Source organism: Chlamydotis macqueenii, chromosome 1 (genome assembly GCF_036417535.1).
Source record: "Chlamydotis macqueenii isolate bChlMac1 chromosome 1, bChlMac1.mat, whole genome shotgun sequence".
Classification (NCBI taxonomy): Eukaryota; Metazoa; Chordata; class Aves; order Otidiformes; family Otididae; genus Chlamydotis; species Chlamydotis macqueenii.
The window spans coordinates 13,929,100-13,945,158 of NC_141556.1; the positions used below are offsets into that span (position 1 = coordinate 13,929,100).

The 16,059-nt window shown below is 41.2% G+C and overlaps 1 protein-coding gene across 5 annotated transcripts in view; it reads right to left on the reverse strand.

The window, feature by feature from the left end:
* Positions 1-16,059, reverse strand: part of SLC26A5 (solute carrier family 26 member 5) — a 37,542-nt gene that overhangs the window by 18,616 nt on the left and 2,867 nt on the right. For 2 of the 5 annotated variants that reach the window (XM_086746052.1, XM_086746041.1), the window contains exons 1-3: positions 4,260-6,084; positions 3,679-3,892; positions 1,754-1,893 (exon numbers count right to left, since the gene is read on the reverse strand). In XM_086746052.1, coding sequence (XP_086602178.1) covers positions 1,754-1,893; positions 3,679-3,892; positions 4,260-4,275 — 370 coding nt within the window. In that variant the 5' untranslated portion in view covers positions 4,276-6,084. Of the gene's footprint in view, positions 1-1,753; positions 1,894-3,678; positions 3,893-4,259; positions 6,085-16,059 lie in introns of those variants that run through there. The other 3 variants (XM_086746036.1, XM_086746060.1, XM_086746035.1) reach the window with 2 other exon arrangements.

The window sequence follows — 16,059 nt, forward strand, 5'->3', positions numbered from 1 at the left end:
TAAACAGCCTACTCATTACAGTTCTGCCTGGAATGATCCTCGGGCTTCTTTGAACTCATACTTGCTAGAATTACATCCATTCCAAAAAAATAATAGTTCAACTTTTGTCTTTTCAGAAAGGGAAAGATTAGGTGCAGTTCAAGGGCATGTTTGCAGTCACTGAAAGGAAGAATAATGTTTAGTTTAAAACAAAGTCACAAAATTAAGTCTAAGGTTCACTGCTGACCACTTAAAATTTAATGTCTTTATCTGATCATCACATAAACTGTGTTTCAGTATACAACCGGTAATGTTTATGTCTAGTACATAACAGATTTGCCTGATAGTAAACCACATTACTATCAGTTTAAGATAAGCTGATGTTTATATTTGTGTAAGAAAAAAAAAATCCTTAATTATAAAAAATTTCACAAAGCTGGGAAACTACAGAAATAAAGAAGTTAACTGCACAGACTAAGCCAGGATATTCCATTGCTTTAGTATGTTACTGCCTATTAAAATCTAGGCTGCTTGGATTTCCAGATTAATTCTTCAGACTTGCCAAAGTCAAAGCAAGCCAAAATGCAAGTAAACTTATATAGACTAAATTACATTTCCCTTACATTACTCCTCTGGACTGGGCTCTGCACACAGTCAGGAATTCACTCTACTCCAAGACCTCCTGGGGAAATCTACTGGGACCGTGGCAGCTGTTGTGAAGCTGCCGTTCCCAGAGCAGTGATGGCACCCCATAATGATACTGCTGTAAAAATACTGCCACTTTCTAACCCTGCAGCAGTTCTGAAACTGCTGATAGTAAGGTGTCAGGCTGAGCAAAAGATTCCACTGGTCCAATCACCAAGAGCTGAACAGAACAGTGAACACTGGCTTTCTCTTAGTCTTCCACAGAGCCTGCTCCTACTTCAGGGCCAAGCTCCACTTTGGGTGAAACTTCCAAGTCATTTAATAGAAATTCCACAGATTTGCAGTGTTGTTATGGAACATACTTCTGATTTATTTCCACCATGTAAATCATTGCCCACTACTATGGTTACAGCTTAAACCAGTAACTTCTAGCCTTAAGAGAAAAAGAGGGATTAATCTCTGATTTCTTGCATGTTATTCTCCACTTTAATTTAGTTTGGTTACTTTGCAACAGTTGCTCTCCCAGAACATTATGTCTATTAGATACTGCTACCCTCTGCAGAAATTTGCTACAACTTTTAGGATGAGGAGATAGAAAATAATTGGACGCATTCAGCAAAGGTGTAGTTATGCATTTATGCATTTAAACAGTCAAAAGTTGTTCTGTCATCAAGAACTGTTGATGTTAGTCAGAGAGGTAAGCTGCTTCCTAAGTGTGCTACCTATCACTGACTTTTTGTAAAAAATTTTTTACAATGAGGGTGGTGGAACACTGGAACAGGTTGCCCAGAGAGGTGGTGGATGCCCCATCCCTGGAAACATTCAAGGCCAGGCTGGATGAGGCTCTGAGCAACCTGATCTAGTCAGGGATGTCCCTGCTTCTTGCAGGGGGGTTGGACTAGATGACCTTTGAAGGTCCCGTCCAACCCAAACCATTCTATGATTCTATGACTTACAGTTTTAAGGGAATCATCATTACAGGCTGGTCTGCAAAATGCTGCACTGATCTCTACCTGCTCACCTGAAATACATAGCCTGTTCTGATGAGCACCTGTTTAGGAAGCCAAGGACTAGCATAAAAGCACACACAGAAAAAGCATAGGATAAATAAATCCAGAGAGATACTCACCTTGAGGAAGCTGCATAACCCCAGTGCTTATACCTGAGATAATGTCTCCTAATAAGTACTCCTTCACCGGGTAACGGGGAAGCCATTTTAAAATTGGTAAGAAACTGTAAAGATGAGACTTGGCTTTCTTAGGAGAACAACTGAAAATACAAAGCAGAAATAAAATGTTAGACACTAGCAGGGGACAAACGGGTCGAAAAAATTGTCTTTCATCCCCATGCAGGGAAACAGTTCCATTAAAGGCAGGCTCAGACCTCTGATGGCAGTAATTTCTGGACAAAGCTTAGGCATGAACAACCGACTCCAGTTAATTTAGCGCTTTATCATTTGTTGCCTGCTGTTCACAAACCTTATGGAACTGGAAAAGAGAATCACAGTCTTGTGAGGCTTGAGGTCAGTAGGAAGCAAAACTGCTCAAGTCCATGCATGATTGAGCTGTCACACCACGCTTTTTGCTGAGATCATTCCTACTAACAATCCCCAGAGGATAACTTGCTTTCTGATAGCGGTTTTTACTCAAAGTACTTTGCAAGGCTTTTTCCTGTTTTTATTTACTATTTGCATGCTTTATACATTTTTGATTATAACATTTTACATTATTGTGCTTTTTAAAAAAATATGATTTTACTAATGCTTGTTGCTATCAATGGTACTGATAGGCTAACTTTAAGGCTATTTGAGAACATAACCCTTCTTTACCCCGGAAAGAAAGGCATTGAAGCCAGAACACTGATCCTTGTGTCTCTTAGCACAGTTATTAACCTTCTGAAACCCTGACTCATGACAAATTAACAGAGCCAGGAAATAAATATCTCTATCTAGTACTGCCATGCATCATACTTAGTATTGTGGTAAGAAAGTTTAACCTTGGGTAAAAATATAACACTGGGACCATATAAATGCTTTTCCATGTAGGGGAACTGCAAAAGCACTGCACAGATTTGTTAACATTTCTGAATTCTCATGGGGCTAAACTGCATAGTGAAGAAGCTTATTGGTACAAGTGAGAGCAATGAGAGTCATCCACACTTCTACATGTTTAAGCAGACTGAATTACAAGAAGCCATAGCTCAAGAGGATTTTGATCCGCATATTTTTTATTCAGCGCAGATAAGTTTTTTGAAGGTGGAACTGGGTGTCGTTACCATTACAACAGTCCTTCCATTAACCAAAACAAATCTCCAAATGTCAAATCATATGAACATGAATATTTGACAGACAAGCACTCAGGCAGAAATCATTTGTTGTCTTGCAGAATAAGGCTCTAGCAAGAAGTTGAATCAACTCAGCAAATGAAGCATGGGTAAGTGTAAAAGTTCTGTAATGAAAACTTAACTAGAATCTCTCCTCTATCCTCTGGTTCCACAGAGCAAGAGTTGCACAGTTAAAGACACTTCCTATCTAACCAGATGATACTCAGATTCGAAGACAGTTAAAAGCTACAGAATGCCTCTATTAAATCCTTATTATCTAATAATGTAGATTTCTATATAGCTGTTACACATCTCTGTTCTTCTTCCTTGAAAGGATCATGCAAAGCACAAATTTGGCGTAAGTATTTCCACATAAAAAAGACAGATATTTTTCTGGGTCTTATGAATTCATGTCACATGATTTGACTAATACTTCACATTCCTATGCTGCATATTTTTCCTTTGCACTTTGATGAAGGCAATTCAACTAATTTATCCAACATTTTGTAACACAGTTATATATGAACATATAAAAAACATGTATACAACTTCATCACAGTACTGCTGAATAATCAAAGTAGAACTAGTGCTTTTACCTTTTAGGTTATCTTTTATCTTATAGTACTTCTATCTTTTAGGTTTCTTTGAAGAGATTACCAGCTATGTGCATGAATCAATTAAGAATTAGAATATTTCTAATCAAAAACTTGAACTTAAGACAAAAAACCCTACCGACAAGAATGTGCAATCTTCTGCCTTAAAGTCTGAGGTGTTCGTTCTCGTCTGTGAAGCTGTCCTTGCAAGAGCTCTTGGTTATATATTGGCCTCTCCACACAATATCTCTGGGTTTGCTCAAGACATGCTTCATGTCCTTCTGCATGTTCCATAGTTGATCTCATGGAGCAGGAGCCAAGGAAGAACAGTTCCACAATTTTCACTGAAAAACCTGGTTGCAGACAAAATAAGTTTGGTTACTTTTTTAACCTTTGGTTACTTTTAAAGGCATTTCCTTTCAAATAATGTATTTTGACAAGTTAGAGACAAGAACTGTGAATGCAGTTTAAAAGCACTGATTAGACATTCTGTAATAGCAGTGAGTAAATAACTCACACTCACAGTCTTTACGATATGGAAGCCGTTAATTTATGCTTCTCTTAGGTAAAGAAAACTTTTGCATCAATTACTCTGTAAATAATTGCAGAAACAAAATTGGAAGGTTATATTAACGCTGGATTCTCCCTTGTTAGTTTTTAAGGAAATGTCAGTGTTGAAGGGAGATTACTTTATTGCTGAGTTACTTCCTGCTTACTCACCAACTGTCACACCCATCTCCACAGGACAACTCCAGTTTTAATACTGAAAAAGCCACTTCTTTCTTCCAGATACCCAGTTGCTTCCTGCATCCATCCACTTGCTTTCTCCTCTCTTTTTCAGATGCTTCTTGGACCAGACAGCATCTTAAGGATGCACAATTCGCTATTTCAAAGAGTTGTCTATCAGTGTATGTGCCACTTACCGCTATTCTCAGTCCTGTGCCCACTAAAACAGGAGTCGCAATTTTAAAACTCACCAGAAGGTTTCTCAGCATCTATTTGTCTGTCTGATTCAGTGCCATAAATATCTTAACACGCTTAGGAGATACTCTGATAATTCCTTTGCCCCGTGTTGGCTGCTTCTAGAAATATGGGGCAAGAAACACCACTCCAAATTACGAGCAAAATGACAGGACTGCTATATCGTTACGCAGCGATGCTGGCTAGCGCTACATCTGATGACAGAACGCAAGTGCCACAGGAAACAGAGCCATAATTGCGAACAAGGCCCTTGGGCTCAGGTCCAGCAAGTCACTTAAAGCATGTGTTTGCCTTCAACCGAGGGAGCTAACCCAGAGGTGTTTAGTTTTCAGCTGTACATCAATACTTTCCTAGAAAAGGGTTACCATCCAGAAATTAAACAAATTGCTACCTAAACACTCAGACAAAGCTAACCACGATTGGTCTAACATTCTGATTTGGCAAATGCACCCTGCCCAGCAGCAAAATACCCATATTGCTTCCTAAGCCTTCAGTCTGACAAAGGTGCTGGAATTTTCCGCTCAGGGCTCGCTGTCCTCTACCTTCCAGGACAGACAGGACCTCTTCAGTTCTCGTTATTTCGTAAGCAGGATTTCCCCTACATAGTTAGTCACAAAAGGATATTTTTATTGAAATTACAATTTTTTCTTTACAGCACATTCAAGATTTACTTCAGCTTTATCGTGTGAAATAAGGTACCTACAACTTGATATGACACTGTTCTTAGAAACAAGAGTACTATCAGAGCTTGTTACCTTTGTACCCCTGAAACACATTTTAAGTTTCTTTTACATCTTTCCATAGCTTCAATTCACTGAGAAGCCTCAGCAACATTTTGTGAACTGTTTTCTCATGTTATTATTTAGTGAATTGTAACTCTCAGCATTATGATTTTCCCCCCTGCCTGCAGATTTTGAGCCAGTCAGCATTAGGATAGGATCGTTCTACCAGCAATTCCCATCTGAGCAGCCCTGGTTTTGTTTTGTTTTTTTCCTCACCTCCATATTCTCACATGTATCTTATTCCATAGTATGGACAACATTGCTGTAAATAAGACGTATGCTTGGCCACTAGCATCTGTAGCGCTTTTTTTCCACGTCAATGTCTATCTACCCACAAATACCACTTCCTGCTTCACATCTTCCCCTGTGACAGCAGTGAGCTGTCTGTAACATGAATCCTAGCGTATTAACTTTTGACCAGTGAAACAGAAACTTTAACCACCCTAGTGTCTGCTGGAAGGGCAACACAGCAGCGCAAAAGCAACCCAGGAGCCTTCTGAGGGGCAGTGATGATGACAGCTTCCTGCCACAGGTTACGGAGGAGCTGACAAGAAGACATGCTCTGCTGGACCTGATACTTACAAAACAAGGAAGAACTGGTCACGAACGTGAAGCCCGGGGGCAGCCTTGGCTGAGATGGTGGAGTTCAGGATCTTGAGAGAAACAACACACATACAAGGCTTACAGCCCCAGACTTCAAGAGAACCTGAAGTTCAGGGACCTGCTTAGAAAAATCTAACAGAATATGATCCTGAAGAGAAACTTCCTGGAGAGCTGGATGATTTTAAAGGATCATCTCCTCCAGACTCAAAAACGGTCCATCTTAAGCAAGATGAATTCAAGCAAAAGTGGTAGAACAAGGAGCTCCTGGCAAAACTCATACATGAAAAAGAACATACGAGCAGTGGCAGCAAGGACAGATGATGAAAGAATGTAGAGACACTGAGCATACTGGGAAAAGGTTAGGAAAGCCGAAGTCCACCTGGAGCTGAATTTGGAGAAGGACGTGAAAGGCAACAAGAAGGTCTTCTACAGGTATATCAGCAGCAAGAGAAAATGTGAGCTCTCTACTGAAAAGGGGACAAAGGACATGATGAAAGATGAGCTTTGCCCCAGTCTTTATTGGTAAGATTTGCCTTCAGCAATCTCAGCCCCTGAGACTAATGGAAAAGTCTGGAGCAAGGAAAACTTAAATCAATGGAAGAGGATCAGGTAAGGGAACATTTAAACAGATTGGACATACACAAGTCCATGGGACCTGACAGGACATACCCACGAGGGCTGAGGGAGCTGGCCAGTATCATTGCAAGGCCACTCTCGATTGTCTTTGAAAGGTCATGACAACTGGTAAGGTTCCTAAGGACTGGAAAAAAGCCAATGTCACTCTCACTTTCAAGATGGTTAAGAAGGAGCTAGAGAACTACAAGCTGGTTAGACTCACATTCATCTCCAGGAAGGTGATGGAACAAGTAACCCTGGAAAACATTGTTGAACATGTTAAAAACAAGAAGGTGATTGAGATTAGTCAGCATGGGTTTATGAAGGAAAAAAAATCATGCCTCATCGACTTGATAGCCTTTTATGGTAAGATGACTGGTTTGGTGGAAAAGGGAACATCAGTGATATTCTTTATTTTGTATTTTTAAAGGTTTCGTAGGGCTTGTCTCCAATAGCATCCTCAAAGACAAGCTGATGAAGTGTGGGTTAGCTAAACAGACAGTGAAGTGGACAGAAATCTGGCTGAACTGCCAGGCTCAAAGAGTTGTGGTTAGCAGCATGAAGTCCATACTGCTGTCAGTCACTACTGAAGTATCCCAGATGTTGGTATGTTGGGCCAATATCATTTAATATATTCATTAATGACAAGACAGAACATACAGAACTGAAGACAGTGGTGGATGCACCACCTGGTTATGCTATCATTCAGAAGTACCTTGTAGGTTGGAGATATGAGCAGACAGGAACCTCATGAAATTCAACACCGGGAAGCACAAAGTCCTGCACCTAGAAGAAATAGCCCCATGCAACAGTAAAGGCTGGAGATTCAATCACCTGGAAAGCAGCTGTGCAAAAAAAGACCCGTGGGTCCTGCTGGACAAAAAATTTGAACATAAGCCAGCAACGTGTCCTTCTGCAAAGAAGGCCAGCAGCATCCTAGGCTGCATTATGCAGAGCATAACCAGCAGGCTGGGGGAGGTGATTCTTCCCCTTTCCTCAGCACTGGTGAGGTGCTGAGTCCAGTTGTGGGGTGCTGGGTCCAGTTCTGGGCTCCCCAGTGCAAGAAAGTCATGGACATCCTGGAGAGGATCTAGCAAAGAGCCACAAAAATGATTAAGAAATTGGAGCCCCTGACATACAAGGAGTGGCTGAGAAAGCTGGGGTTGTCCAGCCTGGAGGTGGTGGCGGGCGCAGCAGGGAAATCGCATCAATGGATATAAATAACCTGATGCGGCAGGGAGTAAATAGGTGCCGGGCACAAATTGAAACACAGTCAATTCTGTTTAAACATAAGGAACAAAAAATTACTGCAGGCAACACTGGAACAGGCTGCCTGTGGAGTTCCCACCCTTGGAGATATTCATAACCTGTTTGGACATGGTTTTGGGCAACCTGGTCTAGGCAACCCTACTTGAGCAGGGAGGTTGTACTCTACGATCTCCAAAGGTCCCTTCCAGCCTCAACCATTCTGTGAATCTATAATGGTCCCTTATGTCATTATTTACATAGAAAGTATCTTTTCCAGTAATTAATTGGTGTATTCTGGCAACATCAGCCTCATTCACAAATTAAGAAGCAATTTTAATCAGTCTTAAACAGAAAACCCACTCAAACAAATCAGAATAAATCAGAACAAACAAAAACTACAGCTGCATGCAAAAGGCACAAACCAAATCAGTTTAGAGGCTTGGTTTTGGCCAAGCTGTTCCCATAAAATGAGAATATAACACCAAAACATTTCTATCCACAGTCTAGAAAACATGCACCCCTTCTTCCTGTTCCAAAAGACACAGCCCCCTGCTAACTCCAAACGATCCAGGTCCTGATTGGGATACATACTTCCCATAGTCAAGTTTGTTACGTTTCAAGTAGATTGGTTAATATTTGTAAGAGCCATACAAGTTTGTAATGTAAATCTAGACATGGAGATGTCTTAAGATCTCCAGTTCCTTTCTCGCTTCTGTACGCGTGCCCAGACTCTCCCAGGTACTACGAGCATGTACAGAACAACAGAAGTTCAGCCCTGCCTCTGTTTGTCATGGTGAAACAAACGATACAGATGTATTTGACTAACTGAACGGGGCTAGACCATAAATCAGTTATCCTGATGATGGCAACTGTTAGTCTGAAACACAACCAGAGCTCACAGCCCAAGTTTCACCATCACTCAGTCTGGAGGTTTTTAAACTGTAGATTCAACAGTTCTGATTCTGTTTGGAGAAGGAAGTTGTACTGGACTGAATCATCAGAGCCATCTAACACAAAAGTAAACCTGATGGAGGATACAATAGGATCTTGCATTTAGCTATGTTTCACAGTGGACACCAGAACACAGAGAACAAATCACATGCCATTAGAAAGGGTCCTAAATCTACTCCAGAACTATAGCTTGATGCATAATTTCCTGTGTTGCGTGTCACATCACCAACTTAATCTTAACAGCCCTACATAACCATGTTCTCTGATGACCATTTTGAACACTACGTTGTAGATAATGCAGTAAATATGAAAGTCTTTAATATCATCCACCTCTTTTGCAAAAGCACACACAGAGCAGTGATTGAGATGCTTGTGTTTACATCAGATAATACGCATTGCGCACAAAGCAGCAAACCAGCAGCATTTTGTGACTGGTTGAAGCATCTCTCCAAGTGTTTGCTGAATAGCAATATGACAAATTGCCAAGGGAGATATCCAAGGCTTGGAAATTCAGCCTTGCCCTCCCAGCATGCTGGATGAAGAGTAAAAATAGGTACTGTCATTTTCACGAAGAAAAAGCTTATTGCTGTGATTTCTGAAAACTCCCAGACCTTTACTGAAAGGAAGAGAAAAGTGACCTCCGGGCACGTGAGTATTAATTAGTAGTGGAATACTGCTCTTGGACAACCTTTGAGCTTCACAGCAAGAATAAAATAAAAAAGCTATGAGCAACATGCCGTTAATCTTATCAGCCAGATAAGAGTTGAGCTGAAGTAGTTAAACACTGTGTGCGAAAGACTTAAGGGTTGGCGATTCTTTATCTGACTGATAAAGGCCTCTCCTTATGTCTTTACCGCTATTATCAAATTGAAGGTGTTAAAAAAAAAAAAAAAAGTGAAGCAAACATCATTTTCTAACACTATAACTAACAATTAAGGACTTTCTCTTCCCAGTCTTAGACGATAAGAGAGAGCTGTCAAGCCATGTACACTGATTCTTGTAGAGGACAATTTTTTATTCAGTCCACATGAATCAGAATGCAGCCATAAAATTTATAAGGACAATGATTTGGCAGAAAAACCTTTCTTCTGGTGGCTAAGCACAGAGTTGCTTTAAATAGTGGAAAGCATGGGTGGACAGTACTAGTATTGTGTTATAGTAGAAAAACCCATCTGTGCTGAGGAATCCCAAGTTTGAAAATGAACCGCAAAGTTTATAAAGTATTTGGTATCTTTAAGCTTACAAATACAGGCGACTGCCATCAGCCAAAGGACTGGTGGAGTTACTGCCACTCAATGTAAAATACGGTCTCCCAAACGTACACTGAGAAGCAGAGTTATTGCAAGGTCTGTTCCTACTGTCTGAAGAGGCTAGACACAAGAACTGAGGCAATTTAAGGAACCACATGTTCTCTCATTTATTTCTTTCCTCTCTGGCCTCATTACCCAGTGCCCTATGCCCTTCCACTTATCACCTTCAGTGAATACAAAATTACACCAAGCCGGAATAGAAGGTTTTTTTAAAAGGTGTAAAATGACTGGGTGAGGTCATAAGGAATGTGTTCTCCTAGTTTTTTTGGACTGTGCTTATCCTCATTCCTTCTCCACTACTCCCACTAAATCCACTAATGAATAGATGGTTTACAACCGTAGCCTTCATGCAAGGCTTCACAAATTTAGAAATAACTTGTGAAGCAAACATAATTTTCCTTCTGTAGGTCCTAAGCTAAGAAATGCACTTCAGGAGGCTTTCGGAAGTTTGGAAAAAAAAAAAAATAAAAATCAGGGCCTTGAATTCCTATACAGCTTTTAGACTCTATTCTACACAGAAAGGCGAGATGGCTACATAAACTATGTTGAGTTGTGTGAGAAAAGCTTCCCTGCACACCCATAGCGTTGCTTTGAGAGACAATGGCAGGATGGAGAGCCTGGCTAATACCCTGCTGAGCTACTTCCAGGTCCATCACAGGAGCCACCAGCCCATCAAAGGCTCATTTCCACAAGCCCAGAGCAGCACAGGAGGGTCACGTATGGGACCTAGGAAGTCCTGCCTAGCCATGCATGCGCACATGTGATGGTTTGTACCAGCAACTGGAGCGGGGCCCGGCCTTGAGGGCTCACACACCCAGCTGCCAGCAACTGGGGACACTGGGATGCAGGAGCTAGCTACTGGGCAGACTGAGTGTCTGAGCTTAGTTGCTGGAGGGATCCACCTTGTACACACATACATGTGTGTATCTCTATATATGCAGATATATGTATATATAGTCTCAAATATAGACCTCCATCCTGCTCAGCCACAGAGGGCAGGAGGATGAGGCTGTCAGCGCTGCCTGTCTGTAATCTGCGCGGCTTGCCATGCAGACGTGTAAGTGTGTGCCTGCTCGGAATACATCTTCAGCCTTGATGGGGCTGGGGATATGGCGCAGCAGCAGCCTCGCCTTCCTCAGGCTGTGGGATTCAGTATGATATATTTTCCTCTAATAAACTGATCTTATCCCCTGAAAAGAGCATAATAGCAACATGTGAGGCATAGAGATCCTTGTCTCAGAAAACAGTAACAAATGAAACCTATTAAAAAAAGATTAAGTAACTGATAAGGGGTATTTTCTATTTCATGTTATTTGCCTCTTTAGCCTCTAAAGATTTACTCTGTGGACTATGACTTCCTCAGTATCTAAATGGTATGTCTTATCAACCAGCAATCTTATGTTTGTTTTCAACAAGATAATGTTTTAGGAACCTGTTATGATGATTGACTGTTTAACCAATTCCACATAAGACAAACACCTGGACTGCTTTGAGCGGCAGAACACCGATGTCCTTCCCTGTCAGATGTAGATAAGGGATGGCTTCTGTTTCCAGTGCAAACACATTGATGACCATGAGAACCCACGGAAATATGATCATTCTTATTCCTGCTTTTTCTGACTTTAGTGACCTTGGGTCTGAATCCGCCATCCTCACCCCTTCTGAAATCCAAAAGTAGTAGGTAGTGACAGTGGAATCAGTTAATCAAAACAGTACTATGGCTGATGATCTCTTTGTCATGCTTAAGCCAACTGATAAGGAAGTACAAGCCCTCAGGGACAGGTAATCATTAGCTAGCTTCATTTTTACAAGGGCAATCCACTCCCCAAATATTTTTTGGAGCAGTCTTCATCCTAAAGCTCCAAGTGATCATCAGAGAACATAAATCAAGATCATGCATACACACCAAGCTAACTCAGAATAATTTCTGTAGTTCACGTGACCTCAGTGCCCCAATGACCTCCAGCAGCTGGTTCATCTTTTCCAGCAAAGTGGAACAAGCAGACAGCAAAGAAGTGTCTGCGCAGAGGGAGAAGTTATATGAAGCACTTCCTTCAGTGGAGAAGCCACCTAACGAGTCCTCTCCCTCTGTATCTGCTTCATCAACCCTGTTTACACATATCACTAGCCTCTCAAGTGCTGCATCAAGCTAAAAATAAACAATAAAAAAAGCAGAAGGTTATTATTTATAACCAGAATCATTTCAGTCATCATGTTTACAGTGCAAACCTCTCAAGCCACAGGGGAAGCTGAAGGACAGTAAAACAGTGTGGTCACAGGAAGAAATGACTGGGGCGGGCGGAAGGAAGAAGATAGGGTATAGGATGGGATTATACATTTATATTCCAGTTTCACTGCTGAAAACAAGGCATGAAGTAACTACCTTAACTAATTTGTGGTTTTGAAATGTCTCCATGGATCCTCTACGAGGCTCTCTTCCTAATGCTTTCTGAAAGGATTTGCCCCTCTGCAGAACAGGCTGCAGCCCTTGCCATGCCAGAAGAAATTCCTGAAGAACTGTTCCTTCTGACAAAGCCAGCAAAGAGCTTCGGCACAGGGCAGACACTGTCTGGGAAAGCAGCAACAATAACTGTTTATCCAAGTTGCAACTCTCTTCCTGCTAGTTTTGAGAGAGAAGTTCAACTTCCCTGTCCATGTTCAGATCTGCATTTCATTCTTGGCAGCTACCTTATAGCATGCATTTTCTGTGTATATCTTTTGTGCACTAGGTATCACACCAAATCCTACATGGAAGGTGACTTGCGGCAGACCCTGTCCCCATTTATGCAATGGCTGCTTGGTTAAGATTGTATTATCCAGGCGACAGTGTATTCCTGTCTCCTATGTACTCAAGGGTGTTGCTTCATGTTCTGAAGGCGATTGCCAGCCAGTGGGAAAGACCTTCCTCAACGTCTTGATGCCGAAGTTACAGACGAAGGCCATGAGTGTGCAGCAAACACAGGCCAACACTGCTTTTCCTTGAAATATTTAAAATTCATGAACACGTAGAGTTTCTCTGATAAGTATTCCACAGCAACCCCCTGCTTTATTTGCAGACTCACCTTCTGGCTTCTCATTTCTTCTGTGGCTGATGACAGAGCTCACATTTTAATGTCAGACAGCTCTGTGTCTGTTTCTAAACTACACAAGTGAAAAGACTAACCTTCATACAGCTAAAGAAGTGATGCCACAATCCCAAACAGAGCAATCAAATAAGATGGACAAGATACAGAAATTGCTTGGACTGATGCCAGTTACCAGTTGGTGCTGAACATCTTCATGTATTGAAGGTTCTATGCTGCAGGTACAGGAATAATAATACAACCAGGCTCATGTCCTTGCAGTTATACCTTGATTTTACTAGGCTACCAAAGCACCGGATTTTCAGATGTGTTGGTCAGGTCTTCATACATCAGTGGCATTTATTAGGTAGAACTGAAGATACGTTTATTCTGTGAAGAGCTCTAAGAGAGTAGCTGTGTTCATTATCCCAGCACGCAGTAAAGCTAAGAACCCATCTACCAAAACATCATCTATACCAGATTTGTAAAGATGTCAGTCACAGAGTTTAGCTCAAACAGGTCTGCAGGGGCAAAGAGTTCTCCAACTGACTCTTCAAGTGTGTTTGGCAGAACAATCCAGCATGAACGGATTCCTGCACCAGCTAACACTAAAACAGGGTGCCATAATGAAGGAACTGGAAGAGTTACAAGGGTGTCTGGGCTGAGGATCATAAAATGAAATGAAGAAAGGTTCATCGAGTAATCTTGTGGTGACTGACTTCTTCTTGCAAGAACCTTCCTTCCTCAGAAACACATACACAGAAGAAGCAAATGTCACCAGAAAGTGTGGGGGGGAGGGAATCAGACTCACTACATCTGTAGTAAGTTAAAGATTCAGGTCACCTGTTCAGCTATATGGACACAAATACCGCACCATCTATAGCGCTGCAATGCCATAGTGAGAGAAGATCATAAGCATCAATTTTAAAGACGAAACTGGCAAAGAAATAAAACCAGAAATACATACTACAGAACTGAAAACAAGCAAGCAAGAAAGTATAGTGCAAAATTCCAAATTGAACCATGAAATGGACCAGAGACAGAAGATAAAGAAACAGGAAACCTGAAAGAAACAGGGAGGGCTTAGAAAACAGTGTTCTGTCAAAGCTGTGTAGCTATGGCACTGTCCCAGTAAAGCAGGAGATGCAGGGTTAAATCCCAGCATGCTGAAGTGGTAACTGAACGCACGTCTAGCTTCTCTGGGAAGGGATTTCAGCTATGTTGTGCCATAAAGTTATGACAGCAGCAGAACTTCAGCATTTAGAGAAGATATTACAGATGCCTGTGTCTACGAATGATGTGTGGTTTTGTTCCTAACATGACTCTTCAGACATGCCTGAGCGTAGCAGAGCTCTGTGAGAACAGGAACAGGCAGTGTTCCCTGTGGGCACCTCAGAGTAGCAATCCAAATCTTCTGGATGGTATATGGTGTTTTGAGTTCTGCTCTGTGAAAACCAGGTGCCCCAAATTAAAGTTTCATAATGCCTAACCAGCTTAATCCTTAATTTTGTCTGGCCCTACCAGACTGAACTGCAACAAGGATGTTTCAAACAATACACACTGCAATCTTTGATTTTGATTGGAAAATTCTCTTCATGCTTTATTATGAGAGGTTTTCTGAGGAGTTCTCAAAACTTACAGCCCTGCCTTAGAACCTGATTTCCATAAAATAAATGAAAATTAACAATTTGACGTTAGCTCTATCCCAGTCCTGATGTCAGAATCTCAGGTTTTCAATTAATAGATTAAAATCTATGAATTAGCTAAAAACAAACAACAAAAAAGACCCAACCCAAAACAACCCACAACAACATGAGACCTCAAACAAAACTGGACATGCAAAATGGTAGGCAACAGTCAGAGCAGAGCAGCAAAACTTGATCCACCACTTGTGCAAAACTGGTAAGAATTCTTCAGTGAAAGCTGGAGAAAGAGAGACTCCACCCAGGCATGGAAATACAGATTCATTGTCAAAAAACTCCCAAAAAGGTAATCACACTATTGTTTGTCACATGGAGGGTCTTCCCAGCTTGCTACTGCACAAAACAAAAGAAACAGTTAATGCAAGTCTTTGAGAACAGCAGACCAAGTTACCACATAGGCCAGTTATCTGTGTACATACTCTTAGGATCATTAATAAAATCTAAATCTTATTGACGCAACTGACTTGCAAAACCCATTCAACTGCCTGCACAAACTTACAGCCACATCTTCATACCAAGAACCCACAGAAATACGTGGCATTGCCTGTTGTCTATAGCTTTCTCATTACCTGGACACATGGAAAATAATTACAACACCTGGACTTTGCTGCTGCTTATACTTCTGAAGAGCAAAAAGCTATAGATAACTATAGAATAATAGCAATGGCAAGTATTGTAGACATATTAAGAAATAGTATCAAGAAGGACTATCAAGAAATACTATCTAGCAGGACAACATTATGTTGGCTAACAGATCTATGGAAGGAAACTCATCAGGATAAAGAAGGTGTTTAATTCATTAAACTTAACTGGGAAATCAATAGGCTAATTTGAGCTTGAGAATTTCAGCTTCAGCATGGTCTTCTTGTGCTAGAAGTTAGAGATCTACTGAATAATCAGACAGCAAAACATGCACTTAAAAAACCAGTTATTATGGAAAAATTGTATCAACAATGAAATAGAATCATAGAACAGTTTGGGTTGGAAAGGACCTTTAAAGGTCATCTAGTCCAACCCCCCTGCACGGATCAGGGACATCTCCACCCAGATCAGGTTGCTCAGAGCCCCATCCAACCTGGCCTTGAATATTTCCAGGGATGGGGCATCCACCACCTCTCTGGGCAACCTGTTCCAGTGTTTCACCACCCTCATTGTAAAAAAAAAAACTCCTCCTTAAATCTAATCTGAATCTACTTTCTTTTAGATTAAAACCTTTATCCCTTGTCCTATTGCGACAAGTCCTACTAAAAAAAGTAATAGCTGCC